At 42.7% G+C, this 27,657-nt stretch overlaps 1 protein-coding gene and 1 long non-coding RNA gene across 5 annotated transcripts in view; one reads left to right on the top strand and one right to left on the bottom strand.

Moving 5' to 3' along the window:
- The first annotated feature begins 16,575 nt into the window (after positions 1 to 16,575).
- Positions 16,576 to 27,657, top strand: part of GNAO1 (G protein subunit alpha o1) — a 171,055-nt gene continuing 159,973 nt past the window's right edge. For all 3 annotated transcript variants that reach the window (XM_035025183.1, XM_035025181.1, XM_035025182.1), the window contains exons 1-2: positions 16,576 to 17,412; positions 17,636 to 17,678. In XM_035025183.1, the coding sequence (XP_034881074.1) occupies positions 17,295 to 17,412; positions 17,636 to 17,678 (161 nt within the window). In that variant the 5' untranslated portion in view covers positions 16,576 to 17,294. The remainder of the gene's footprint in view (positions 17,413 to 17,635; positions 17,679 to 27,657) is intronic.
- Positions 22,250 to 27,657, bottom strand: part of LOC118023771 — a 35,182-nt gene continuing 29,774 nt past the window's right edge. For both annotated transcript variants that reach the window (XR_004682884.1, XR_004682885.1), the window contains exons 2-3: positions 25,317 to 25,417; positions 22,250 to 23,007 (exon numbers count right to left, since the gene is read on the bottom strand). This is a non-coding gene — a long non-coding RNA (uncharacterized LOC118023771). The remainder of the gene's footprint in view (positions 23,008 to 25,316; positions 25,418 to 27,657) is intronic.

The raw sequence follows: 27,657 nt of genomic DNA, 5'->3' as shown, positions 1-27,657 counted from the left end.
AGTTTTTATTATTCCACTTTATGTCCTTTGTTGGCTTATTTAGCTATAACTCTCAGTTTACATTTTAGCAGTTGCTTTAGAGTTTATAGTATACATCCTTTAACTAATCACAGTGTACCTTCCAGTAATATTATATCAGTTTACATGGAAGAAAGAGCCTTATTGCTCTTTAAATTGTATATTTTTATTTCTCCCCTCCTACCTTTTTTGCCATATATTTGACTTACACTATAAACCACACAACATGTTGTTAATATTTATGTTTAGGCAATAAATCCTTCCAAATAAATTTATATAATAAGAATAAATCTTATATATTTACTCATATAGTTACCAACTCTGATGTTAACTCTTTCTGTAGATCTTTATTTTCACTTGGTGCCATTTTCCTTCTGCCTGAACAACTTCATACTAGACTTCCTAGTAGTGTGGGTCTACTGGTGATAAATACTTACACCTTCTGTATTTTTGAGAAAGTGATTTTCTTTGCCTCTATTTTTTAGAGACTTTTTTTTTTCTGTAGGTATAGAATTCTGTTAGCAGTATTTTTCTTTTACTATTTTAAAGATATCACTCCACTATCTTATTTCTCTCATTTCCAAAGAGAAATCACTCTCATCCTTATCTTTGTTCCTGTGCACATAATGCATCTTCATTCCCTGATTGCCTTTAAGCTTTTTCTTTAAACACTGGTTTTCAGCAGTTTGATTATGATGAACCTTGGTATAGTTTTCTTCAAGTTTCTCATGAGTGGGGTTCACTGTGATCTTTGGATCTATGGGTTTGTAGTTCACATCAAATTTTGAATATTTTTGATCATTATTTCTTCAAATATTTTTTCTGCCTTTCCTCTGGGAACTCAAATTATAAATATATTGGCTCTCTTACTTCACTGATGCTTTTCTTTTTTTTAAGCAGTTTTACTGAGACATAATTCACATCTGTTAAAATTCATCTGTTTAAAGTATACACAACGGGCGCCTGGGTGGCTCAGTTGGCTAAGCGACTGCCTTCGGCTCAGGTCGTGATCCTGGAGTCCCAGGATCGAGTCCCGCGTCGGGCTCCCCGCTCGGGAGGGAGTCTGCTTCTCCCTCTGACCCTCCTCCCTCTCATGCTCTCTGTCTCTCATTCTCTCTCTCTCAAATAAATAAATAAAAATCTTTAAAAAAAAAAAAAATAAAGTATACACATCAATAATTTTTAGCATATTCAGAAAGTTGTCCAACCATCACCACTACAGAATTTTAGAACATTTTCATCGTCCCCAAGGGATATCCATTATATTAGTTTTCTATGGCTGCTGCAATAAGTTACCACAAATGTGGTAGCTTAAGCAATACGAATTTATTATCTTAGAGTTCTGGAGTCAGAAATCTGAAATGGCCTCACTGGGCTAAAATTAAAATGTTGTCAGGCCTGCATTCCATTTTGGAGACTTTAGGGAAAGGTCCATTTCCTTGCTTTTTCCAGCTTCTAGAGGGCACCCGCAATTCTTGCTTCGTCAATTCCCTTGTCCTGCCCCTTACCCAAAACACAAATATGTAAAATGAATTTTAAATAGATTTTTGATGAGAAGGGATTTTCTTCCTTTCGTCAATTTTTCTATTGATCTATATGTCTCTATATGTTTGTCGTTGTGCCAGTATTACACTGGCTTCTTTACTGCAGCTTTGTATTCAGTTTTAAAATCAAGGAGTATAAGTCCTCCAACTTTGTTCTTCCTTTTCAGAATTGTTTTAGCTATTCTGCATCCCTTGCATTTCCACATGAATTTTAGGATCAGCTTGACAATTTCTTCAAAATAAGCCAACTGAGAGTTTGATAGGGAGTATGTTGAAACTGTAGATCAATTTGGGCAGTATTTCCATCTTAATAATACTAAGTTTTCCAATCCATGAACATGGGATATCTTTCCATTTATTTGGATCTTCTTTAAATTCTCTCAACAGTACTATGTAGTTTTCAATGAGCAAGTCCTATACTTATTTTTTAAAAATTTATTGCCAAGTATTTTTTTTTTGTTTTTGATGCTATTGTAAATTAAATTTTTTTTTAAGATTTTATTTACTTATTTGCCAGAGAGAGATACAGCGAGAGAGGGAACACAAGCAGGGGGAGTGGGAAAGGGAGAAGGAGGCTTCCCGCGGTGCAGGGAGCCCAATGCGGGGCTCAATCCCAGGACCATGGGATCATGACCTGAGCCAAAAGCAGACGCTTAAAGACTGAGCCACACAGGCACCCGTAAATTAAATTTTCTTAATTTCATTTTCAGTTTATTGCTAGTGTATCGAAATACAATTGCCTTGTATATTGATCTTACATCCTGCAAACCTTCTAGATCTTGTCAATTACAACTAGAGTTTTACTTCTTTCTTTCCAATCTGGATGCCTTTTATTTCTTTTTCTCGCCTAATTTCCCTGACCAGTACCTCCAGTAAAATATTAAATAGAATGACAGCTGACATCTTAACTTTGGGATGTTAGGAAGAAAGCAGTCTTTCACCATTAAATATAATGTCATCTGTGGGGTTTTCACAGATGCCTTTTATCAGGTTGATGTAGTTCTCTTCTATTCCTACTTTGTTGACTGCTTTTATCATGAAAGAGTGCTGGAATTTGTCAAATGCCTTTTCTGTGTCAACTGAGATGATCATGTTTTTTGTCCTTTATTCTATGAAGATGGTGTATTACATTGCTTTTCAGATATTAAAGCAACCTTGGGTATATTCCTGAGATAAATCCTACTTTGTCATGGTGCATTGCTTTTGTATATGACTGGATTCAGTTTGCTAGTATTTTGTTAAAGATTTTTACATCTATATCCACAACAGGCATTTGATTGAAGTTTTCTTGTGCTATCTTTGGTTTTTGTATCACAGAAATACTGGTATCATAGATTGAGTTGAGAAGTGTTTCTTCCTCTTCTCTTTTTGAAAGAGTTTGTAAAATATTAGAACTCATCTTAAATGTTTGGTGGATTTCACCAGTGAGGCCATTCAGGCCTGGGAGTTGTGGGAAATTTTATTTCATTTTGTTTTTTAAGATTTTATTTTTAAGTAATCTCTACACCCAATGTGAGGCTTGAACTCACAACCCCAAGATCAAGAGTCACATTTTCTACCCACTGAGCCAGCCAGGTGCCCCGGGAAATTTTAAATCATTAATCCAAACTCTATTTGTTATAGGTCTACTCAGATCTTTTACTTCTTCTTGAGTCAGTTTCAGCAATTTGTCCATTTCATCTATATTATTTAATTAGTTGGCATATAATTATTCATAGCATTCCTTTGTAATCTTTTTTATTTCTCTAAGGTTAGTGATAATTTCCTTCCTTTGTTTCTGATTTTAGTGATTTGAGTCTTTTTTTTTTTTTTTCTTAATCAGTCTAAGTAAAATGTTTGTATTCTGTTGATCTTTTCAGAGAAACAACTTTTGGCTTCATTGATGTTCTCTGTTTTTCTATTCTCTATTTCTTCTATTTCCACTCTTATTATTTCCTACTTCAGTTAGCTTCGGGTCATTTGCTCTTCTCTTTCAGTTTCTTATGGTGGAAGATGAGGATATTGATCTTAGATTTTCTTTTTTAATATAGGCATTTATAGCTATAAATTCCCCTCTAAGCACTGCATTAGCTGAATCTCATAAGTATTGGCATGTTGTGTTTTCACAATCATTTATTCCAAAATATTTCTTAATTTCTCTTGTTATTTCTTCTTTGGCCTGCTGATTATTTAGAAATGTGTTATTTATTTTCCACATATTTGTTAATTTTCCAAATTTCTTTCTGTTATTGATTTCTAATTTAATTCCATTGTGGCCAGAGAGGCTCTTTTTTATTCAATTTTTTTATTTCAATCTTCTTAAGTTTGAGGTTTGTTTCATGACCTAACATTGGTCTAGGCTGGAGAACATTCCAATGTGGGCTTGAGAAGAAAGTGAATCTTGCTGTTTTGGGGTGGAGTATTCTATAGATGCCTATTAGGCCTGGTTGACTTATATGTTGTTCAAGTCTTCTATTTCCTTGCTGCTGATCTTCTGCATAATTATTCATTCATTACTGAGAGTGGATAATGAAGCATCTAACCATTATTACTGAATTATTTATTTTCCCCTTCAATTCTGTCCATTTTTGTTTATGTATTTTGAGGCATTAAGTGTATATACAGATATTTGTAATTATTTTATACCCAAATGTTTTAAATTGCTAATATCTTCCTTTCATCATTATAAAATATCCCTCTTTGTTTCTAACAATTTTTGTCTTAAAGTCTATTTTGTCTGATATAAGTGCAGCCACTACAGCTCTCTTTTGGTTACTATTTGCATGGTATATCTTTTTTTTTTTTTTCCATCCTCTTATTTGCAATGCATTTGTGTCTTTGAATCTAAAGTGTGTTTCTTGTAAACAGCATATAGTTGGCTCATATTTCTACCTTTTACTTGAAGTATTTAGTCCATTTACATTTAATATAATTATTGATAAGGTATGATTTATGTCTGCCTCATATTTTAAAATTCTTTTTTCTCTGTGTGTTTCATTTGAATAGTTTATATTTTATTCAAGTTCATGAATCTTTTTTCTTTAACATCTAATATGCTGCACATCCCATCCAGTTTATTTTTCATCTCAGGTATTATAATTTTCATCTCTAGACATTTAATTTATACATTAAAAAAAACATATTCTAGGTCTCTACTTCCAGATAAGATGCAGTTAAATAACTTTTATTGTCTTTGTCTGCTAATTCTAATATCTGTGTCAGTTCTAATTTGGTTTTGCTTGATGGATTAAATTAGAAATCAATCCATATTATGGGTCAGATTTTCTTGCTTATTTGAATGCATGATATTTGTTTGGATGTCAGACATTCTGAGTATTACCTTGTTAGGTGCTGAGTATTTCTGTATTTCTTTAAATATTCTTGAGTTTTATTTCATAACAATAAAGTTCCTTGGAAACAGTTTGATCATTTTGGATCTTGCTTGTTGGGTAGGATCAATGTAACATTTAGTCTGAAACTAATTATTCCCCACTACTGAGGCAAGACCCTTCTGAGTACTCTCTCAAATACTCCATAAATTATGAGATATTTGGTCTAGCTATAAAGAACAGACCCTATTATTGGACCTGTGTGAGTGCTGCCACTGTTCCTTCTAATTGTCTCTGATGGTTCTTTCCCAGTCTTAGACAGTTTCCTCACATGCATGTGCCAATTAGCAATCTGAATATTCAAGAGGGACTCTGCAGATATCCAGAGTTCTCTGTCTGTGCAGATCTCTCCCCTCCAGAACTCTGCCATGAGAACTCTAACTTCCTTGGTTCTCCTGGATTCTCAACTCCATCTTCTCAACCCAAGGAGTCTGCTGAACTCCACTTGGATTCTCCCTCCCTGTACCACAGCCTGAAAATTCCCTCAAGGTAGTAAACTGTAGCAATCATAGGGTTACTTCATTTGTTTCCTGTCTCTTAGGAATCAGTGTCCTTCACTGCCTGATGTCCAAGATCTTAAAATACATTCTCATGTATTTTGTCTGTTTTTTCTAGTTGTTTCAAGTGGGAGGATACACATCCTGTTACTCCATCTTGACCAGAAACAGAACTCTTTCCCTGGGTTTCTTGATGTCCCCTGGGGGTCCCAAATGACTCAGAATAGTCTCTACACCACAGGGAGTGCCTTTTCACACACATGCTATAATGGAGTAGGAGGTACACAATATGCCCTTTGAAGTATTCTTCCCAAAAATGTTTAACCTGAATCTGAGGAATATTGCATCTGGACCAGGGTGGGCTTCACATAAGCCACAACCCTACAACAGAGAAGTCCTCTTGTACTTGGGACTCCTTCTGTCTCCAGAGCTCCTGTGTCCAGGTCCTTTCTTTTTATGCCAATCTACACATGAATTTATGTTACTCCTATAATGTCATACATAGGTACATTGATGATGGCAATATTTAAGCATGAATCCAGACCCAAGAAGAAGACACATTCCTCCATCGCCCTAAAATGCAGGCTGCTGATGGAGACGTTGATTCACACATTTCTAAAACACTCAGTTATCTTTACCACAGAGAAGTCAGAGCCCAAAGTATAAAGCAAAATCTGAACTCTTTAAATTGTAGCATGTTTAAATGACTTACTAGCCAGATTCAAGAGCTAGAAATGAGAACCTCTGTAAAGTTTCCAGTAAGCAAAAAAATAGAAACAAAAATAATATTCTAAAATGTAACAATGATTATGATATTCAGAAAATCCTCATGGAAAAGTGATTTTCTCATGCTATGTCAAAATCAGGTTTGGTTGGTGATGGAATGAGCCTAAAGATCAAGTTCCAGAGACTAGACCTAGTTTGTCAAAGTGTAGTTTTTGTATTATCTATACCTCAAAATTATTTAGAGATATATGTTTAAATGCAGGTTTCTAAGCCCTGTTTCAGAATAACTAAATCACAATTTCTAAGGATGAAGCCCCAGAACCTGCACTTTTAACAAGCACTCTTGGTGATCTTTATGCACATTAAAGTTTGAGAATGACTATAGACAATCCCAGTGGAACTGGGCAGGATAACAGAAAGATCCACTCAACAGACATGAAGAGGAAAAACTCCAAATATGCAGGCAAGACATGGTGTTAAGGGAATCTGGCAGTATGCAGGTAGTTCCTGTAGACCATTATGGGAGTGGGAGGACAGTCCTACAATGTCAACAGAAGGAAACCAAACTGGAGAGATGTGTTAGGAGTTGGGGATTAGCAATAGGTAAAGTTTCAAACAGACATGATGAACTCCAGAGATGTGGCAGCTTGTAGTAAGTCATGCAGACTTAGGTTTAAGAACTGGATTCTAATTTCTACAAAGTTGAAAGAATCAAAGTAGAACTCCAATCCCAAAGCAGAATCAGAAAGAACCTAAAAGAGCCCATTACTGGAACTAGTCACAAGGACCAAAGTGAGAGGCTATTCTGTAGGGTCAAGGTTAGCTCAAAGAAGGACAAGCACAGAGACAGAGACTGATTTGATGCTCAGCTACCAAGCAACACATCTAGGGGCTCTTAGATTTCCATGCGCATGGACTGGATCAGTCCAGGACCCATTACAAGAGTTAGCTTGCCCCAGGGAGCAAGACTGCAAAGAACCTATCTGACCCAACTTCCCATTCCCTACTTGAATTCTGTTCCAGATGTAAGCCTCAGGATGTTGTCACAGGGGTGACAATGATTCTTCTCAGCAGTTATAATGTAGGCAGCTAGCTGTAAAAAGAGGTTGAGTCCTAAATAGAATAGCTCCCTAAGGGGGGCAAGGGGCAACTGGATCCTGGAGTCAACAGCAAGTTGTCCTCACCCCCAAGAAATTCTGAAATGTCACAGCCTAGTCACTGTAGCATAGAGAACCCAGGTGTTCTCTGTTCAATCCACTTTTCTTTAAAATAGCAGATTACTTTTGTAGTGAAAGAAAAAACTTTAATTTTTATCTCACTATTAGATGAACCCATAAATCCTTGGTTCTTGCAAGGTTAGAGATTGGTATCTCTAAAGTTGTGAAAGCATATGCTGAATTCCTCTCTTCCCTCAATGAAACTCAGCAAATACGCTGGGAGCAACTAGTAGTCTCTAACAGAGTGCTCACTAATCTGGCAGATGTACTCTGGGGATATGGGAAGTAAGTGAAGCATTGGGAGAACTGTTAGAGCCAATCCCAGAGAAAATCACAATGGCAGTACTGAACAGATCTAGTGGAGGGTGTTGAGAGAAGGCTGATCCCTTGTCAAGTTTTTCTGCCCCTTTGGTTACTTACCACTTGCTGTCTCACTCCTGGATCTATGAGACTTCCTTGGCTATCCCTCTCCAGCCCTGTGGGATGTTCCCCACTCATCCCATTCACCCACAAAGAAATACTCTCAAAATCAATTGGGTGGTGATTATGAGCCATTATCTGCCTGCTGTGCTGAAAGGAATATGAGGAAATCTAGAGAAAACCTTTCATGATGGGCGATGGGCATAAAAAAAAAATTCTAGTATATCTAGGAGTGGTGTCTCTTCTAAGTTGAAAAATCAAAGTCAAACTACAGTCCCTTTATAATACTGGCTTGTTTTGTTTACAAAGGTGTTCTATTTCTAAAGCAAATGCCATAAGAGGTATGAAAGATTCATTCTTGATATGAAGGGAGGAAAAGAGAAAAGGGAACCATTTCAAAAGTCTAACAGGTGGATTCAGATTCAAGGACTGAATGGATTTATAACACTCTCTTGCTTTGCTCCATTAGAGGGGCCTATTGATCTGCCTCCTACAGCCTCCCCAGTGTCACTCTCCAGGATCTCGGTCCACTTAACTCAGATTTAGAATTAGGTATGTAGAATACAGTAGGCGCCTGAAATTCAGTTCCTTGATTGGAGGAAATGAAGCCCTGGAAAAAGAAATGAATGTCTCAAAGTTGGCTGAACCAAGACTACAAGTTCTGTCTCTTGATTCCCAGGCCAGTGTTCTTTCTACTCTGCTGTCTTTCTTGATGTCACTTCCTTTTAGTTTTCAAAATTACTTTCATTTATTATTTGTCTAAATCTATTGGAACTAAAGCTTTCTAGTATCTTCCTTTAACAGCTATAGATCATCTACTCCCGGCTTCTAGTTGTTATCTTTATGAGAGAGGGGGTGTCACAAAAATGGAGAGTATTCTGATAACCGTGTGCTACAAAAATATTTATTCTGTATTAAGAGCTAGGAATCATTTATCATGGGATAAATATCATGGGATCATGAATTGCTTGGATAAAGTCCATTTTTGATGATCAATAATATCTGACAGTGCAGGGGAGGATTATTGAGTAAAGTAAAAACTAACTAAAATGTGAATAATACAATTGGTCTAGGTGCTATTTCAAAGAGCAACTTAGATATAATCTTTGAGCCTTGGATCTCAGGGAAGTAGCATGATATAACAGGAAGACCACTGTCTTGGAATGTAGAAAATTAGGGTAACCATCCTGATCACAAAATTTATCAGCTGGTCTTGGGTAAATCACTTGAACTTCTCTAAGCTTAACTTCATTATGCATGAAATGGAAATAGAAATCTTGGCTATTTCAAAGTTGTTAAAAGGATCAAATCAAATAATGTACAAGAGATTGGTATAATTCAAAGATCAGATGATGTGTACCATGATGCCAGGGGATCATGTGTGTTATATTCCCCAGTTTATTCCTGGCACCCAGCACAGAGTCTGTCTGGCACATGGTACACACAAACTGAACATGTAGTAAATACATAAAGGCAATGACGGGGGAAATGTCTTTCTTATCACTATTCTCTTGTTGGAGAAATGTTTGGGGGGGGCGGATAAAGCCAAGTAGAGGAGTGGGGCAGAGGTGGGAGAGGCAAAACAGAAGGAGAAATGATTGGTGTCCTTTCTTTCCTAGAACAGAAGCAGAGGTGGTAGAATCAAAAGAAAGGATGATCAAACTAACCAATTCATTCCATGCCCCATTCATCTCACCTCTTAATCTGAGATCGCACACCATTAATTTTTTTTTTTTTAAGATTGCTTTTGGGCATCCACCTCATTAATTTTGGTCATTTTAAACTACTGCATTCAGTGTTTTTACTGAGATCTGTATGTGTCCTCTCTTTGGTCATTAGGAACAGCACTGTTTTTAATTTATAATGGATATAACTAATTCAGGGTCTTCCTCCTCCTTTTTCTTTCTTCTCCTCTTAGCCCTCTCCGAAAGCTACAGTGGCCATGGGGAGAGGCAGCAGACAACAGGGACAGCTTGAGAGGAAAATCAGTTCAGTTCTTTTCTTTCTACGTCAAGCTCTAAATGATTCTAGCTAAAAGTCCTCTGGGATAGGCGTCTGGTTAAAAATGTGTCTCTTTCTGAATTGCCCTTCTTCAATTTTATAGATGTGCCCCTATCACACACATAGGAATTTCATTAAAATGTTTTTTCACTGTCACAGAGGTCAGGGTTTTTCAGGCCTTTGGGGAACAGACAGCATGCCCAAATGTCGGCTCAACTGAAGAAGATGTTACCCCACTGGAACAGCATGTTCTTGGTATTTGGCAGGCTTCAGGAACACCCCAAATCACATGTAGAGGATGGAGACAGGTCACAAAATTAAATCAGTCTAACCAACCTACTTCTAATAAATTTGAATTAATTAATGCCCCCCTCCCATCCCCCTAGTCGTACTTGTTATAGCCAGTTCAAACTGGGATTAACTGGACTCAGTTAAAAATTCACCTACTTTTTCCTTTCACAAGTACAACTGACAGGAACAAAGAAAAACATTTCTATTTGTAGAGAGCAATGTGATAATTCTTTGGACCCTGAAGCTTACAGAAGACTAATGAGATAATGTCTAAAACGTGTTGGAGCTGCATGCATGAAAGGCTCTATGGAGATAGAAAATATGATAAATAATGCAAGAAATCTTTGTGTCAGGAAATCTCCTTTCTTCTGGAGGACTTAGTAAGTATTAAATAAATACTTTACAAACACGTACCTGCTAATCTTATCTGTCAACTTCAGCCCAGGGCAGTTGAAAAGTACTATTACTCCCATCATAACAAATAAGAATCTTGATCTCTAAAGAAAAATTTTTCCAAGAAAATTCTAACACAGACCATGGCTGGTAGGTGATGCCTTCATAATAAGCCAAGCTTCCAACTTCAATTTCAGCTCTTGGTCAATCTTCTCAGTGTGAAAGCACTAGTCCTACCCCCTCAAACTTTCCACTCAGACTGAGCCAAATGCATCCCTGGAGGATTCTCTTGCTATCCTAAATTGAGAAAAATCACAAATCACACCCTCTTTGGGGTTCTTGAACCATCAAAGTACACTCAACAAATAATGTTCTCAAGAGTGACCACATAATGGATTTCAATAACTTAAGAGCTCAATTCAATTACCTACAAGCCTTAATCTGCTCCTTCATGCAAGTCCCTTCATTTAAAAATACACAAAACTTTTGTTTCTTCCCATGGCATCTTTTATTTCTAACAATTATAAATAAAGGAACTACTTTTTTTTTCATGAATTCAACAAAATAACAAACAAGACACAAAATTTAGCTAAGAATTTTCTGATGGGACTTCAAAAACATTTGGCATATGCTCTCTTCTCACCAGTTCCCAAATGCCAATAAATCTCCCATTTGTTTATTTAAAGTCAATACCATTTCAGTTTTCAGAACCTGACTTGAAAAAAAAAGCCACTGTCTTTTTGAACTTACTCAATCTTAAAAATCTTCCCAAATCATCAAGTCACAAAATTTCTATTAGAAAAATCAAGAAGTCTCAGAGCTGGGGAGAACTTTGATAAATGACCTGATTTAACCCTTGCCTATAGATAGGTGAATGTAGTTTACAAGTATTAAGACTGATGACCTGTGGACAGTGGGCCACACTTGACCTTTTGGGACATACACAAAGTGATAGGACAACTCCCTTGCCTCAAAGGAGTTAATGTGTTTCCAGTGATGTGTTTCCCAAAGTGCATCAGTATCACTTAGGGGAGAAGGTATGATTGTAAAAATGAACATTTCCAGGCCCCATCTCAGACTTACTGATTCAGAAAGTTTAGGGATGGGACCCAGGAATCCACATTTTTTAAAGCATCCCAGGTAATTCTTAACACCACTTAACATTTGAGAACCCTTGCTCCAGTAGGTCTGAGAGAGGTGCTCAAAATAATATCAGAGACATGTTGAATATGGACTAAAGGGGGGGGGGGGGCCTGTCTTCTAGGGACATAAACAGAAATTTGAGGGAAAAAAAGCATCTTCCTTGATTAATGCCAGATATCTATCAGAAAACACTAAGTCATCTCTTAGCCTGACCCAGACATTTTTCTAAATTATACTGACCACTAAGTTAGATTGTGAGCTATCAATTTCATAATAGAAACCCTTAGTGGGGAAACTTAAAATCTCTAGTGATCCATGATTCTCCCTAAAATGCCTAATTCACTTGACATTTAGTATGGATTCATTTAGTTCATGAACCACACGTTTTAGCCTATTTTCTTCCCATGACAGTGGTGTTCTAAGGAACAGCAATTTTTATATTTTCCTTTGACAAAAAATATAAAAAACTAGTAAACATAAAGTTGAATTCAGAAACATGTGAGATATTTGAACTTTAAAAAAGTAAGCTCCTAGCAGAATTAATTGCCACATACAGATTCTGTATAATGTATAAGATCTAATACTTTGTGTACACAAAAATCACCTGGGGGGCAGCTATCAATGCAGATTGCAGAGGAGTCTGACTCCATAGAAGTAAGATGGGTAACTGAATTTTAAGTAGCACCCCAGCTAATTCTGATGTGAATGGTTTTGAAAAAACAGTCCTTGGGTTTCAAGAATCCAAGCTTATACCTACCTCAACTTTCCTTTGAATCTAAATCAATATATTAAACACACAGGTTATCAATATATGCGTATTTATTTATTTATTTTTTAACTTTTAGTTTTTTATTTTGTTTCAGACAGCTGGACGAGGCATCTACATTCTAGCACATCTTAACAATCACTAAACAAATGAAAGACGGCTTACTTATATATAAAAATGCAAGGGGAAAAGGTCATGACTGTCTAACAGGGAATTTGAATCCCCAAATAAATTATCTTACAAAAATATCAAACTTGCTTTTCCACATTTCTACTCTTAAAAATGAAGGAGAAAAATTCACATTAAAAAAAAAATTTGTAGGGGCGCCTGGGTGGCTCAGTCGTTAAGCATCTGCCTTCGGCTCAGGTCATGATCCCAGGGTCCTGGGATCGAGCCCCACATCAGGCTCCCTGCTCGGCGGGAGGCCTGCTTCTCCCTCTCCCACTCCCTCTGCTTGTGTTCCCTCTCTCGCTGTGTCTCTCTGTCAAATAAATAAAATCTTTAAAAAAAAAAAAAATTTTGTAGGCTGGTATAGCAAGTTAAGCATTTTTACATACTAAGTAAGTCCTTCAAATAAATATCTTAAACAAATTTAAGTTTTTCAAAAAATAGGTAAAGGATTTTTTTACTCATACCCTATGAGTAGTAACATACACATCGCTGAGGCTGGCTATGCATGTGTGCATATTACATATATGTGAACAGGTACTGCTGTACATATTACTTTCATGAGTAGTTTTACCCTGTAAAAATTCTCTAGTCTATCATGAATCAAACAGCACAGAAAAAGAAAAGAAAATACTCTGCCTAGTGTAGACATTTGCTCAGTAATTTTTAACAATGCAAATATTACCACGTTTTGGGGACTTTAAAGATTAATGAACACGAGATAAAATTCAATACTGCTTACAAATACCTGAATATGGAGAGCAATATATGCGTATTTAATTAAAGTAATCACAAATGGGAAGAAATAGGGAAATTCAGCTCATCTAATCAGAGCCCACATTCTGTAAGTCAGAACAGGGGAATCTTGCGTGTGTCATAAATTACTGTCCTCCAGCATTAGGAGCCACATATAGCAAAAAGGCAACTTCATGTAGGCTTTTGCTGTTGCCTCTTTTAGAGAGTGTATAGAACATTCTAATTACCTACTTTTAAAACTCAAAATATGCTGAACAGTGGGCAGATATGGCAGGGGGATAGTTGACTGAGGGTTGGGTAACGCGCATGATTCTCTGGCCAAAAGCAATAATCAGAGACACATAATTCTGGTGATCATGCAAAACAAAAGCAAATGGAATCTGTCCTTGATCACTCCTGATGTTAGGATTGTAATTTACCCATTCCCACAGGAATTAATTGTGGAAAAATTAAACACTTGAGGTATTATCTAATTACTAATAACGCACAGAGAACTGGGATGTTTTCATCTTCCTTTGAGGGGGCAGATATGTGTGGGTTCTGGGGCTATGAGCTTTCTCAGAGTCTAAAAAGTATGCTTTATATATTTATATAACATATTATTGCCCAAATAGTCCACGAACCTATAAAAGGAGCTCCGGTTTATTACTTATTGATGGCCTAACCTTGAACAAGTTATTTGCCCCTTCAGAGGCTCAGTTTTCTCAACTGTAAAATGGATACCCAGGCTGATCTGGAATCATAGCCCTGGCTCTTTCCACTCTGCCATGACATTCCCCACAGCGCAGTGCCCAACTGAGGTTTACATGGGAGGATCCTAAGAGATTAAGTTTTACAAAAGTGCTCCATGAGCTGTAAAGCACTATACAGATGAAGTGGATTATTATTAGTTGTTTTATAAAGCCCAGTTATAAAGATGCAAAGTGACCCAGAAAAGGAAAACAGGGTAGACAAACCTGAAATACAACATCTATACTGCCTAGAACTTCACCTGGTGCAAGGTAGATAGCTGCTTAGTAAGTACAGAGTAAATAGAACACACACACCAAAAAACAAAAACAAAAACAAAACCAGGTCTGTGCCTCACCACACTAGATGTGATACCAAGAAGGAATAAATGTAACTAAAAGCAAGGATAGTTTGATTTAACCATACAAGCCACAATTCCCCAACAGCCTAACATCTTAAAAACGACTTGATGTGGAAGAGTATTAAGATGTAAGACTGACCCATCATCTTTAAAGAAATGGTTATATTCTTACCTCTTTGGTCTTTCAGATGCAGCCTTGTAGGGATAGCAGAATCTGGGAGAAGTTGCTGAGTTTTTTCCCTGTATCAGATGGATCTGCATAATCATCCTAGCAACCTGTAGAGGAAATAATAGATTCTATAGAATGTTGGGTACCTAAGCTCTGTTTTGGATTTGGAAGGCTGATTTTTAGTGACATACTGATTTTAAGCAAACCAGATTTATCCCTTAAGCTCCCCTCCCCAGAGATACACCAAAGGAGGCTGGGGTCGGGGGAGGTGGCGATTATAAAACAAATTCTTTAGGAGCCCTTTGTCAGTTTCCTAGAGTACATAAAATGTGATTCAAATTTAAATATTCAAATTGCATTACACACAACTTTTGACATAGCTATTTATAGAAAAAGACAACACATTAAAAAATTCGAGGGAAAAAATGTTTTCTTCTGGGTGGGCCTTAACTGCGTTCCCCCCGCCCCAACCCCCATAGCAAATATATTTTTATGCTGGGTAACATTTCCAAAACAGGGATGCTTTTTTCTATTGTTGAAATGAAACACAAGTTTGCTTTCAGAGCCACAGAAGTGCCCAACTGTTAGAAAAAAAAACGTTTTCTGCTGGCCTCTTGCCTGTCCTATCCCCATGCAACCTTTCTTATTGGCCCCTTTCTCTAGGAGGGCCCCTGGGGCTGTCTGCTGGAACTGACTGTAAAACCATTTTGTGCAGTGAGAACTAGTTTCTTCAAAATCTCAGAGACCGACCACCCAGAACATGCCTGATTTTTGGCAAATGTGTACGTGTTTCCTCGGTATTTGATTAGCTGTATGCTAAATAACTGACTCGGGTTTCTGGGTCTTCATTTGAAAAAGAGATGGGGGCGGGGGAAGTGTTTTTAAAAAATTGACGAAAGGGAGAAAATCCCTTCTCACCAAAAATCTATTTAAAATTCATTTTACGTATTTGTGTTTTGGGTAAGGGGCCGGACAAGGGAATTAAATGCAAAGATTTCAACCAAGCTAAACCGTTCAAAATGAGCAAAAGCGTTTAAACTGTGTTGAACGTAAGCATGTGCTAGAAGCTCATGAAAACCTGTCCCTCCCAACCAGAAAGCTTCCCAGGGTGGGACTTGTCTCCTGCGCTGATACCTATGGCCGGGAATCTCGGAGCAGGGTCCGCGACGGCACAGGGAAGCAGAGGCTCCTTGAGACCAGGCCCTGGCTTTGTCTCATCCTGCTGTGTTCCTCTCCTCACAGCTTCCTCCCTCACATACTAGGTGCTCAATTAATGTTTGTGGGTCGCAGGAAGCGGACAATCCGCATCTGCCCCCACGCCCCAAGCAAATTCTCGGGAACGCGAGTTTACTCAGACCCACTGTCTCCTCGCGTTCGCTGAGGTCACTTGGTCCCGGCTGCCACGGCCCCGGCAGCTGGAGAGCAACCAAGAAGCCGAGCTGCTGGAGCCAAGATGGAGCGGAAGCGGGAGTGCGAACGAAGCGGCGCGGAGCTAGGGGGGCCCACCTGACCGCCGCGCGGGCGGCCGAGTCCCGCGCTCCCATTGACCAGGAGGTCCGCGCTGCCAGCGCGCCAGGCGGGGGCGGGGGCGGAGAGGGACGCCCCGGCGCGCGCCCGGCCCCAGGCTCCGCCCCCGTCAAGCCCGCACGCGCCCACCTCGGGGAGCCGCAGGCTAGGGGGCCCTGGGGGAGGGGAGGCCGCGCCGCGCGCGCGCGCGCGCCGCCGCCAGCTGACGCGGGCCCCAGCGCGCGCACCTCCCGCGTCCCCCGCCCCTCCCCGTCCCGGGGGCCCGGCGCGCGGCCCTGCTGACGTCAGCGGGCGGCTTGCCGTGCGGGGTGCGCAGAGCCGCTGGCGCACTCGCGCGCTGCGCTCGCCTCCTCCCCCGCCCGGCCTGTGGCGCGCGCGCTCGCTGGCTCTCCCTTCATTTTTTTCTCCCCTCCCTCCCAGCCTCTCTCTCTCCCTCTTTCTCTCTCTCTCCCCCTCTCTCTCTCTCTCTCTCTCTCTCTCTCTCTCTCTCTCCCCCCCTCGAGCTCCCGGCTGCCCGCGGCTCCCTCGCGCTCTCCCCTCTCCGGTAGGCTCCACCAAGCGGTGCGAGCTTTGGGAGACAGCGACACCGCCTCCCGCTAGAGACCTGCCCCCCGGCCCGGCCCGGCCCCCTGCCCAGCCCTGCCCTGCGCGCAGGGGTCGGCGAAGGCGCCGCGGACGCACCGACCGCTGAGGACCCGCGATGCACATGCACTAGCAGCACCCCCTCACTCACTCCCTCCACACCCCGCGCCGCCGCCGCCTCCTCCTCCTCCGGCAGCAGCGGCAGAAGGACCCACCCTGCCCCCCACCCCACCCTCCGCCGGCTCCGGCTGCGGCTCCTGCCTCAACTATTATTTTATTTATTTTGGGTCGTGCACAAGCCTCAGTGCCTGCAGCCCGCGCCTCCTCGGACCGCGGGCGCCTCCTCCCTCGGCCCCGGAGCCCCAGACCCCGGCCACCTTCGCCTCGACACCCCTAGAGCCCGCCAGCTGCCGCGAGTCTCCGCTGCTGGAATCTTGTTAGCGGCCGTCTTTTTGGGGGGTTCTGGTTTCCCGACATTTTTGTTTTCAGCCAAGGGAAGGATATCGTGGTTTTTTCCCCTTTGAGCCCAGGCTCTGCTCTCCGGGGGGGTGGGGGGCGCGCCGAGCCGGGGAGCCGTGCCAGCCGAGTCGTGCGGGCTGTGGCAGGGAAGGGGCCACCATGGGATGTACTCTGAGCGCAGAGGAGAGAGCCGCCCTCGAGCGGAGCAAGGCGATTGAGAAAAACCTCAAAGAGGATGGCATCAGCGCCGCCAAAGACGTGAAATTACTCCTGCTGGGTAAGGACTGGGGCTGCTACCCGCATCTCCCGACCCCGGCGACTCCGCACCCACCTCCGCCCGCTCTCCCACCCTACTCGTGCCTGGGGAGACCTGGTCCCCGATTTGGCACCACTGTGTGCCTAGGATCATCCACCCTCTCGCCTGCTTTACCCCCATGCCCCCCCCACCCCGTTCCCCTAAGCTGACACTCACCAGTTTTTCCCCCTGTCTGTCCCAACAGGGGCTGGAGAATCAGGAAAAAGCACCATTGTGAAGCAGATGAAGTAAGTCCCTGTGGCGTTGGGATTTGTACTTTTATTAATAATTTTTTGTCATTTGTATTATCTTGCTCATTCCACATTGCTCTCCAGGCCTGGTTTCTGATTCGCACACACACATGCACACACACACACACACACACCTGGATTTGACTCCCCTCCCCCACGCCCTACGTTGGTTCTGGGTCCTCCACCCCAACTCCCTGGTGGGTGTTTTTGTTGTTGTTGTTGTTGTTGTTGTTTTGCGGGGGCGGGGAGGGAAGTGAAGCGCCTGTAGTTGTATGAATGACAGTGTCCGCCATATTGATCAGAACATCACACTATTGGCATGATTATGATCATTACTCTTGCTCCTTGGGTGTATCACTACCTCCATTTCTGTCTCTGTGTCTCGTTTCATTCTGTATTTCTCTCTCCTCCTCCCCCGCCCCCCCCCCCCCATTCCACATCCTTAATCCCACTTGCCAGTGCTCTTCTCCTGGGGCAGTGATTTTGAACTTGGCTAAAACATGAAGGGGACTCAGCCCTAGACTGGGGTGGAGGATCAAGTGTCTGCTGTTCAGGGTTTGGTGCTGAATTGGAGGTTGTGGTTTCTGCCCCCACCCCCACCCCCGTCCCCCAGAAAAGGACTAGGGTTAGGGGAAGGGGTATGTGGTAGGGGAGGGGGTGGGTTTCCAAGCAGGTGTGACTGGCACAGCTGTATCCAAGGCAGAGGTGGAAGGGGGACGCTGGTTGAGGCTGAATGCCCGTCCCTTGCTTCCCCCCGCCCCTTGCTTCCCCCCGCTCCGCCTGCCCCCCCTCCCCCCAGCGTTTGCTCTCCTGACAGGGGCAGTTTTCCTGCACTCTGTGGCCTTTATCAGTGTATTTATTTACACTCTGCATAGGCCATCTTCCTTGTAATCTACCCACAATGCGGATTTCAGGCCCCACTTGCCACCGCCCCCTTCTGCCTTAGATATCATTTTCCCCTCCTAATTAACTGGGGGTGGATTTGAGTGATGGTTGAAAATTAAAACAAAATGGGATATTCCTTCCCTTCCACACTTTCTCAGTAAGGAGCCTCGCCTCTCCTTCCCACTCTCACGGCTTGCTTCTTGCCCCATCCACTTGGCAATTCCTGGTGAGCCCACAGGCGGCTTTGCTTGGGAGGGGGTGACCTGCGGGGAAGGGGTGTGCACCCTCAGGGCCTCCTGGCCCTGCTGCTTCCGTTGGCCTGTCGGTTCGGGACAGAGGAGTTCGTTAAGACCGTTTAGCGAGGATTCCACGTCGCTTTGCTGTGACACCTTCGTGCACACACAGCTCCTAATTAGAGGTTGCTGTGCAGTAAACAAAAATGATTATTTTTCAACTTGACAGAATAGCTGAAGTAATTGCATCCCGTAGGAAAACAATGGAAAATAAAAACCCCTTTCGCGGAAAGGTGGGTGGGAGACGAAGCATGCTTGCGGTTTCAGACCCAAGATGCAAAAAATTTTGCATGTGTAACAGGCATGACAAGCGGGTTCTAGGCGGCGCCATGATGGTAGGGAGTAGCGACTCGGAGACAATTTCCCCACGTCTGCTTGACATATTCTTATTTTCGTTCGAGAGCTCCCTTGGGCTTTCTTTGCAGAGGTCCCCTTGGCTCTCCGTACCCCTCTGAGCTACGGGTAATTTGGCCTGGGGCTTCTCTGGAGCTTGTGCAGCCCAAATGGATGGGGAGGCGGGGCCTGGGGAATTGCTCTTTGCAACAAGGTGCATGTTGCATCTGCCTGGAGCCCTTGCAGGTCGGTAAATGCAAGCAGCGCCATCCCTCTCTCCCAGAGGGGGATGTTTTAAAACTTCAGAAGTCTGTAATCTGCAGTGGCGGCCTCAAAGCCAGGTGGAAGCCCCAGCCACCGGGGCTGGGTGAGGTTTCAGGCGTTGCGAGTGGTGGACAGCGCCCAGCTGAGGCCGGAAAAGTCGATGGGGCTCAGCTCGGTGGCGCTCGGCTCGGCTCGGCTCGGTGCGGACTGGGCGCGGGGCTCGGAGGGACTCGGCAGTGTTCGGAACGGAGTCGGGGCCCCGGAGGAGAGAATCGAGCCGCTTCGGAGGGGGCCGAAGGCATTCGGAAAGGCTCGGGGAAGTAGGTGGAAAGAGTCTGCAAATTAAGTTTGCATCCACCAAGGCAACTCCTTACCTGCTTTTCCGCGAACATGCCCCATAAATTAGGTTGATTTAATAAGAAGTTTAAAAATATATACTGAATCCCCCAAAGGTTACGTCGCCTTTTTTATTTAAAGAGAGCTGAGTTCTCCGAGGAAATAGGTGTGCCATTTTAGAATGAAAATTCCTAATTATATACTGGGGCAGGAAATCTTAAATGAAGGTTATATGTAGACTTTTCCCGGGAAAGTCTTATGTGTCTCATATTTAGTTACACTGAGGAGGGGGAAAAAGTCAAGCCTTTGATGTTTGAGATGGTTAAATCAGGTATCAGAGCATTTCTTCTCTTTTCCGTGTACCCTCCCCCCCCCCCCCCCCCTCCACTTTTCTTACTCCCACAGGACACATTTTTGGAGAAAAATGTCAGGCAAAACTGAGATTTTGTAGGTAAAAGTATTGATATTTTTTTAAAAAATACACCAGCTCTTTAGGAAATAGGCTAGGTTTGTTCAAAACGTCAGTGAAAAAGATTTCTGGCCGTGTACATTTTGCACAAGGGACCCTGGCATCTTGTCCTCCTGCAGCATTCATGAATGGCAGCTTTTCCTGTGAGCCCTCCAGCTTGGCTTGAAATAAATCAGATCAGGGCCTTGTGCCAAGCTGGATGCAGGACTTGTTTCATTAACCACAAAATGTGGGATTGGTGTCACTGTATCCTAGTGACAAATTCTTTTGAGTCCTCCCTTGCAGAGATGATTTTCCCAATCGCCACTTGACTGAAAGTCACTTGAGTCAGGAGACCTGTACTGTGGGTGGGGCGGGGCCCAAAAATCTGGGTGGCATTTAAGAAAGCAGTTTTGGACTTGCCTGTGTAGTGTGATTGGTGACCAACCTATCAGGCCATATGTATGAATTAATTTGGATGCTGCTTTATTTCACCTGGATAGAAGAAATTAGAGAGTCCTCCTTGAGTGATTGCCCTGTGAGAATTTGATGATTTCCTAATGGGGAATGGAGTTTAATTGCTCCTGTTGGATTGAAAGAATATTGATATTCAGATACCACCAGACCCTTTTAAATCAGCATTTCCAGAAGAGCAAAGAGCATTCCGTTGAGCCCGTATGCTCATCCGTGTGTTGTGGCGTGCTGATTGGAAGGAATAAGGTTCCATATATGCCATAGTAAGTGAAGTTATATGATAAAGGACTGACTAGTAGATGCTGCTCAGAAAAAAGTATTAACACTGACATCAGGCTAGGAATGTTGCAGGGAGACTGACCTTTGAAGTTCTTTTGCTTGATACGTGTTATAGTGGGAAACCTCCGTCCATTTAAGAGATGCCACAAATTAGACCGTCATTTAAAAGCCTGATTCTTAATACTTTATTAAAAGTTTCATTTGAACATAGCTTGCTGGGGTGTTTTTTTTTCTTTGCATATGTGATCGTGAGTTAGCCTTTGGGAGCTCTGTGTCAGACAATCCAAAACATAATTTCAGTACTGAGAAATAAACAATGATCATTGAAACAGCACAAATAAAATTTTACACACACCATGAGTAATCAGGGACCTTTTTTAATATGTGGTATTTAAATAATTCTGCTCATTAGGAGGCCGTGACTTCACCTGTGATATGGCCGCATCATTTTTGCAATCTGTGGGAGTCTTTATTCAGACTAATCAAAATTTTAAAAGGTGTTAATTTTACTTAATTAGCAAAACCCTTACAAAGAGCTCTCTTGAAGAATTATATTTTATGAAGTATGGAAGCAACAGAATATCATTTTAAGGTACTTCCCATTTTGAGCTGTGACAACTGTTAGGGCTACCGACCTGGTGAAAATGTAAAAGGAACTTGTGGAGTTGCTGTAGGTACCACGGTTCGCCCTCATTTGAAGTGTTGAGTTTTCTGTGATGTCACGTTCAGGCTATCTGTCTCTGAAGCAGTAAGTGGATTTTTAGGAAGATAGAGAGTTGGAAGGTGGCATTGAGGCGTGGCCTGCAAGCTGCTGGCTTTATATATAAATGGACGCAGTAAAATGGAGCACTTTGGGTGTGAGCTCATTCCCAAGGTACCTGCTCAGTTCCACTGTAAAACAAATTCCAGGATTTGCCTGGTGAAGACATCCTTTCTCACACAAATATCCCAGCCCTTACAACAGGTTATGATTCTGAGGACAGACCCCATCCTGTTGGGGCAGGGAGTCTTAAGACGTCACCTGCTGCCAAAAGCTGGGGGTGTCCTCCCACCAGCTGACCCTGCCTTTGTACCTAGGGTGTCTCCTGTTTGGCTTAGGTTCATGGCAAGCCTGTGTTCATTCAGCACGCTGCTGTGCAGCACCTACTAAGTGGAAGGGAATGGTCACTTGCAGCCATCACTCTAGAGTGCAGCCGTCTTAAAGGGCGTTTCCTGCACATCCCAGAAGGGTCCCATGTGGAGGCAGCACTCTGGAGAACTACTCTTCTAGATTTGTGGACTTGTTATTTCTGCAATCTTCTCTTTGGCTGCTTTGCCCTTCCCCCTTCCTCCTGTCTCCATGTTTATTCAAATGGATGCACCTTTCTCTCTGGAGACCGCGTGAGCACAAACAGAACATCAGATCAAGTAGCAGATGAGTTCTCCTTTGCTGATGGATGGTGCTCTCTCCCTGCTTACTGTTCACTGAGCTGTAAATACCAGCAGACCTTCCTGCCAGAAGAGTAGCAAACAGTCCACCTGATCTCCTCAGGAAATCAGCTGTGGAGCTCTTGAACCCCAGTTACCTGTTGGATTCTGAAGTAGAACCTGTCTGCTTGTTGAAAGGGTTGTTCCTGATTAGATTAAATGGATGAGGCGTCATTCAGGATCGACATGGCTCTAACAGAATCCGGAGTTTCTGTTCTCTCAGTATGGGACTAGATTAGATTCGCGGTGCTCAGAGTCAGTACTGTCTTGTTTCTCTAGCACTTGCCACTCCCCAGATTATAGTGTGCTCCCCAGCGTGCCACACCTGCTAAAGATAGGGCAGGTCACTCATGTTTTTCAGTAGCTCACAGTACCCTCTCTCTGTTCACACTGAAGATTTAATATGAGCAGAATACTGTCCTGTTTTTCTGACATGTGGTCAGTCCATCTGGATGCAGGGACTTGGTTCCCTGTCTCCCAGGGCGTCTTCAGGCTCTCAATTCTTACGAAGCTAGACAGACCGTTCTCACAAGAGCCACACCGTGATCTGAAAGACAATAGACACGCTGGGAAAGGGATGATTTCAAAATGGGAAAATATTTTAGAAAGGGTTACCCCAAGGCTTGACACTGGCGAAGAACAACTTTCGGTGTTGGCAAAAGAAAACTCTGTGTGTGTGCGTGTTTGTGTGTATACACATCCTACGTGAATTTAAGAACAGCAGGTACCATGAGTAGGGCACTTTACCTTATGGATTGCATCACCGTAAACAGCTTAACGGTGCTCACATGATCTCCATTCTAAGAATTTGTTTAAATTTGTATCACATTCTTATTTTGTCCTGTGCTTCCTGCTCATACACAATACTGGTTAGAAAAGAAACCATCCAACAAATCCAGCATTAGCATAGAGGGGAAGGAGAGGAAGGAGCTGCGGCCTGTTACCCTTTCAGGCAAATAGCTAATTTCTTTTTTAGAGAAGCCGTTTAGCATGCGTCTCTAAAATTGAGAGTGATTAAGAGCATGGACTCTGTAACCAGGCTACCTGGCTTCAAATCTTAGCTCTGCCACTAACTAGATGTGTGACCTTAAACAAGTTGCCTCACTTTTTGTACCTCAGTTTCTTTGCCTGTAAAATGGGGCTGATAATAAAAATACCTAATAGGGTTGTTGAGAGCAGTAAATAATGTAGTATATGAAATGCCCTTATAACCGTGTTCTAGAAATCATTATACAAATGTCAACTGTAGTTTTTATTCCTTTGACTGATTAGTGGGTGTTCCCTTCCCATATGGAGTTCTCTTCTGAAGTACGTGGGCCTTACCTTCCTTGAGAGCCAGAAGGGGAGTGCTGTGGTTCATGCTCATGGCTTCTTTCCCTTGCCTGCTCTGCAGCGCCAGTTATATAACACACTGTGTTGTCATAACTGATGTGACATTTTTGATGGTGCAGCTGCTTCAGCCCATGAGGCTGGAGTGATATTGCAAAGAGTGGGAAACAGCACTGGACCAGGAGTCAAGACAAGTGGCTCTCCCCCTGCCTCTGGGGGTTCTGTTTACCCCAGCTCCTTCCCTGTTCTAAGTGGTCCACGAAATTGGGAACTGCCTTCATTTTCAGGGTCTTGACATCTTTGATGCGAGGTTCTAACTGTAAAAGCATCAATTACAGTTCCATCCTGCAGGGGTAGGGGGTAAGAAGGCCAAGAGAATTGCAGAATAGCAACCTCAACCACAAAGCTTTGTCAGCCAAGAAAGGCATAGTCCTGAGAGGCATTTTGAGGAAACCACCTCCAACCAAACTTTTCTTGCAGATGTGGTTCTCAAACCAAAGAGGAGGATCTGAAAGTATCCTGTTAGTAAAAAACAGGATGTTTCTGGGAGAAGAGCCCCAGTGACATGTTGGAGGGAGAGGCGGTTTGTCTGTGGCTTCCAGGATTCTTAGAAATGGAGACAGCCTGGCTCCACCGGGGATGGCTACAGATGAAGGAACTTGCCTGGGGTCAGGTGCCTCAGATCCCAGGGGTTGGGAGATTTGCAGACCAGTAAAAGGGGAGGATCAGGAGAACTGTGTTTTAATTTTGACTCATTCTCTAAACTGACTTTGGGCAGGTCATTTAGCCCCTCTGAGCCTCGGTTTGTTCATCTCTTAATTAGAACGTGGGCTTTCACCACAGAATTTCTCAGGCCTCTTTCAGGTTTCTAGCTCTAAGATCCAGTAAATGCAAAGAGAAACCTAGAAGCCTGAAATGCAGGGGGGAATAGTGGGAGTATTTACCGCCCACAGCTTTTATCTGCTGAGCCATCTTTAGTTCTAATTTTCTTTACAGAGAAGAGGAAAAACATTGTGCTTTTCATAGCACAAAAAAATTTAAGTAAAATAAAATCCTCCAAGGCTAATAGTCAGTGCCCTGAATTTGTCCCCCTACTCACTTAATTTCTCAACCAAGGAGGAGGAAAGAAAAATGGGGAATAGCATGTAAGGATAGTACTCCATGGCCAAGAACTTACCCTAGATTCTCTATGTCATAGCCAACCGATAGGTTTTCTGTGGAAAATTGTTACTTTATAGGGACGGCTCCCCCATGCCATAAAATCAAATCTGGGTCACCTGCCTCCAGGGTCTCAGAGCACTAATGCTTATTACATATTGTCAGTTAATTGTGTGTGTAATGTATCTGTCTCCTTTGCTAGTCTTGGTGCCCCTTCCTTACCAGGGCTCCCTAAAGCAGGGATGGTGACTTATTTTTGCTCATAATATAGCACTGAGCCCAATGTGTGGCACACAGGAGGTACTTCATAAATGCTTGATAAATGAAGAAAAGAGGAAGAAATGAGGTTCACAAGGACCTCAAACTCACTTGTACATAAGCCGGAATAATAATTTGGAAGTCTTTGAGGATCGTAGCGTTCGTCATATTCAGTGTAATCCATTATCCTCATTTGTTTTTTTCATATCAACCTATGAGGAAAAATAGCCATCAGCTCCATCTTACAGATGAGGAAGAGAAGCTCAGAGAAGATGGGTGGCTTGCTCAAAGCCACACAGCTTCGTCAGTGACAGTGATGTATTCAGACCATAATTTGTTTACTTCCAAAGCCTGTGTCCTTTCCATTCTAACCCTACGGGGTTCTTACTAGACCACCACCAGTGTGGGCAGAGGAGAGCTGGCAGACTGGGACCCAGTACCCATCAGCAGATGGGATGGCATTAGCTTTGGTTGAGCACAGTGTGAGAGAATAGCAAGTGCTAGATTGGTGCTGGGTTCCTTTTGGAGGTGGAGGTGGTGGCCATCGTCATGTTTGACATTGATTCTGACACCAGAATGTTCCCTAACCATCATCTGGACAGCTCCTGAAATCATTTTCTGTTGCTGCCTCAGAAGTGTGGGCCGTTTGTGGGTGGCAACAGAGAGAAGCTGCCACTGAATACTTTGGCTTTGGTGGAAGCAGGTGGTTCAGAGGAGACTTGGGAAAGACAGAATAGTAGTGTATACATCCATTCAACTATCCATCCATCCATCTATCCATCAATCAATCCATCTTTGCATCCATAAGCATTTACTGAGCATCTACTGTATGCTGGACATATACATGGTGTCATGGAAGTAGAGAGGAAGGTCTAGGTCCCTGCCCTTCAGGAACTTAGACTGAAGGGAGTGACATGTAAAGGACGCCTATACTTCAGAGCAGGAAGCCCATGAGGCTGTGGGAGGATGGAGGGTACCATCTCTAGGCAGGAAGTTCAGGGAGAAAGTGACCCATGGGCTGAGTCTTAAAAACAAGTGGTAGCTAGCCAGGTGGAAAAAAGGAATGCCAGGCAGAGGGACCAACATGCAAAAAAGCTCTAAGATATGTCAGCACATGGAGCAGGCTAGGAGTGTAAAATAACTTGGTTTGATTAGAGCACAGTCTGTAAGAGGACTGTCCAGAGATGAAGGAGGAAAAAGGAGACCGAGGTAGATCATGAAAGGTCTGTCTACAGTGCTAAGAACTTTATATTTTATTCTGAATACAGTAAGATGCCACCAAGAGGGCTTTTTTTTACTGAGGTGTGATTGACAATATTATATTACTTTCAGGATTTCAATGTAATGGTTTGATAATTTGCGTAAATTGCAAGATGATCACCACAATAAGCCCAGTTAACGTCCATCACCACACATAGTTACAGATTTTTTTCTTATGATGACAACTTTCAAGAACCATACGGTTCTAAGGAAATGGGCGGCAGGATCATTTTTTTGCACTTGAGAAAGATCACCTTTGTGGGCTAGAGAGAGCCATGCCCAGAGGTTAAAAGACCAGGTGGAAAGTTATTTTTGTGATCCAGGTGGGAAAAGATTAAGAAGTAACTTAAAGCAGTGGAGTGGGAAAAGGAAACTAACTAAGAGATATTTGGGCAATAGAATAATTGAACTTATTTGATAATCAATTGGAAGGGCGTTGGGGAGGAACTTCATTTTATATATTTATTTATTTATAAGATTTTATTTACTTATTTGACAGAGAGCAAGGGAGCACAAGTGGTGGGGAGGGGCAGGGGGAGAAGGAGAAGCAGACTCCCCACTGAGCAGGGAGCCTGATGCGGGGCTCGATCCCAGGACCCATGAGATCATGACCTTAGCCGAAGGCAGAGGCTTAACCAACTGAGCCACCCAGACGCCCCGAGGAGCTTCATTTTAAAGGATATAGACAAGGGGGCGCCTGGCTGGCTCTGTCGGAAGAGATGTGACTCTTGATCTTGGGGTCATGAGTTTGAGCCCCACATTGGCTGAAGTGATTACTTAAAAAAATAAAATCTTTAAAAATAAATAAACAAAGGATACAGGCAAGAATGAGTCCAGGATTCCTGGTTTGGGCTACGGTGGGGTGGTAGTGCCATTCCCTGAGATGGAGCAACACAGGAGGGAGAGGGAAGGCCTGCAGAGAAAAATGATGACTTGCTTTGTTCATGTTGGTGAATCTTATGGATCATCTAAGTGGAGATCCCTGGCAGGCAGTCAAATATGTGGGGTAGGATGTAGGACACACCTGGGGGGGAGGGTCAGTGTGGGATTCTGTGCTGCTTTGGGCTGTGGGAGCCATGAGTCACCTCACCAGGCCGAGTGAAAAGGCAGAGAATGCATCTCCCCACCATATGCACACGCCCCATGTGACAGTCATTTAGGAAGAGGAGGCTGCGAGGGAAACCGAGAAGGG

This window comes from Mirounga leonina, unplaced genomic scaffold, assembly GCF_011800145.1.
Source record: "Mirounga leonina isolate KUSES-001 unplaced genomic scaffold, KU_Mleo_1.0 Mir_180, whole genome shotgun sequence".
In the NCBI taxonomy this organism is placed as follows: Eukaryota; Metazoa; Chordata; class Mammalia; order Carnivora; family Phocidae; genus Mirounga; species Mirounga leonina.
The sequence above is the reverse complement of the archived record's forward strand: the minus strand, read 5'-3'. Positions and strand labels throughout refer to the sequence as shown.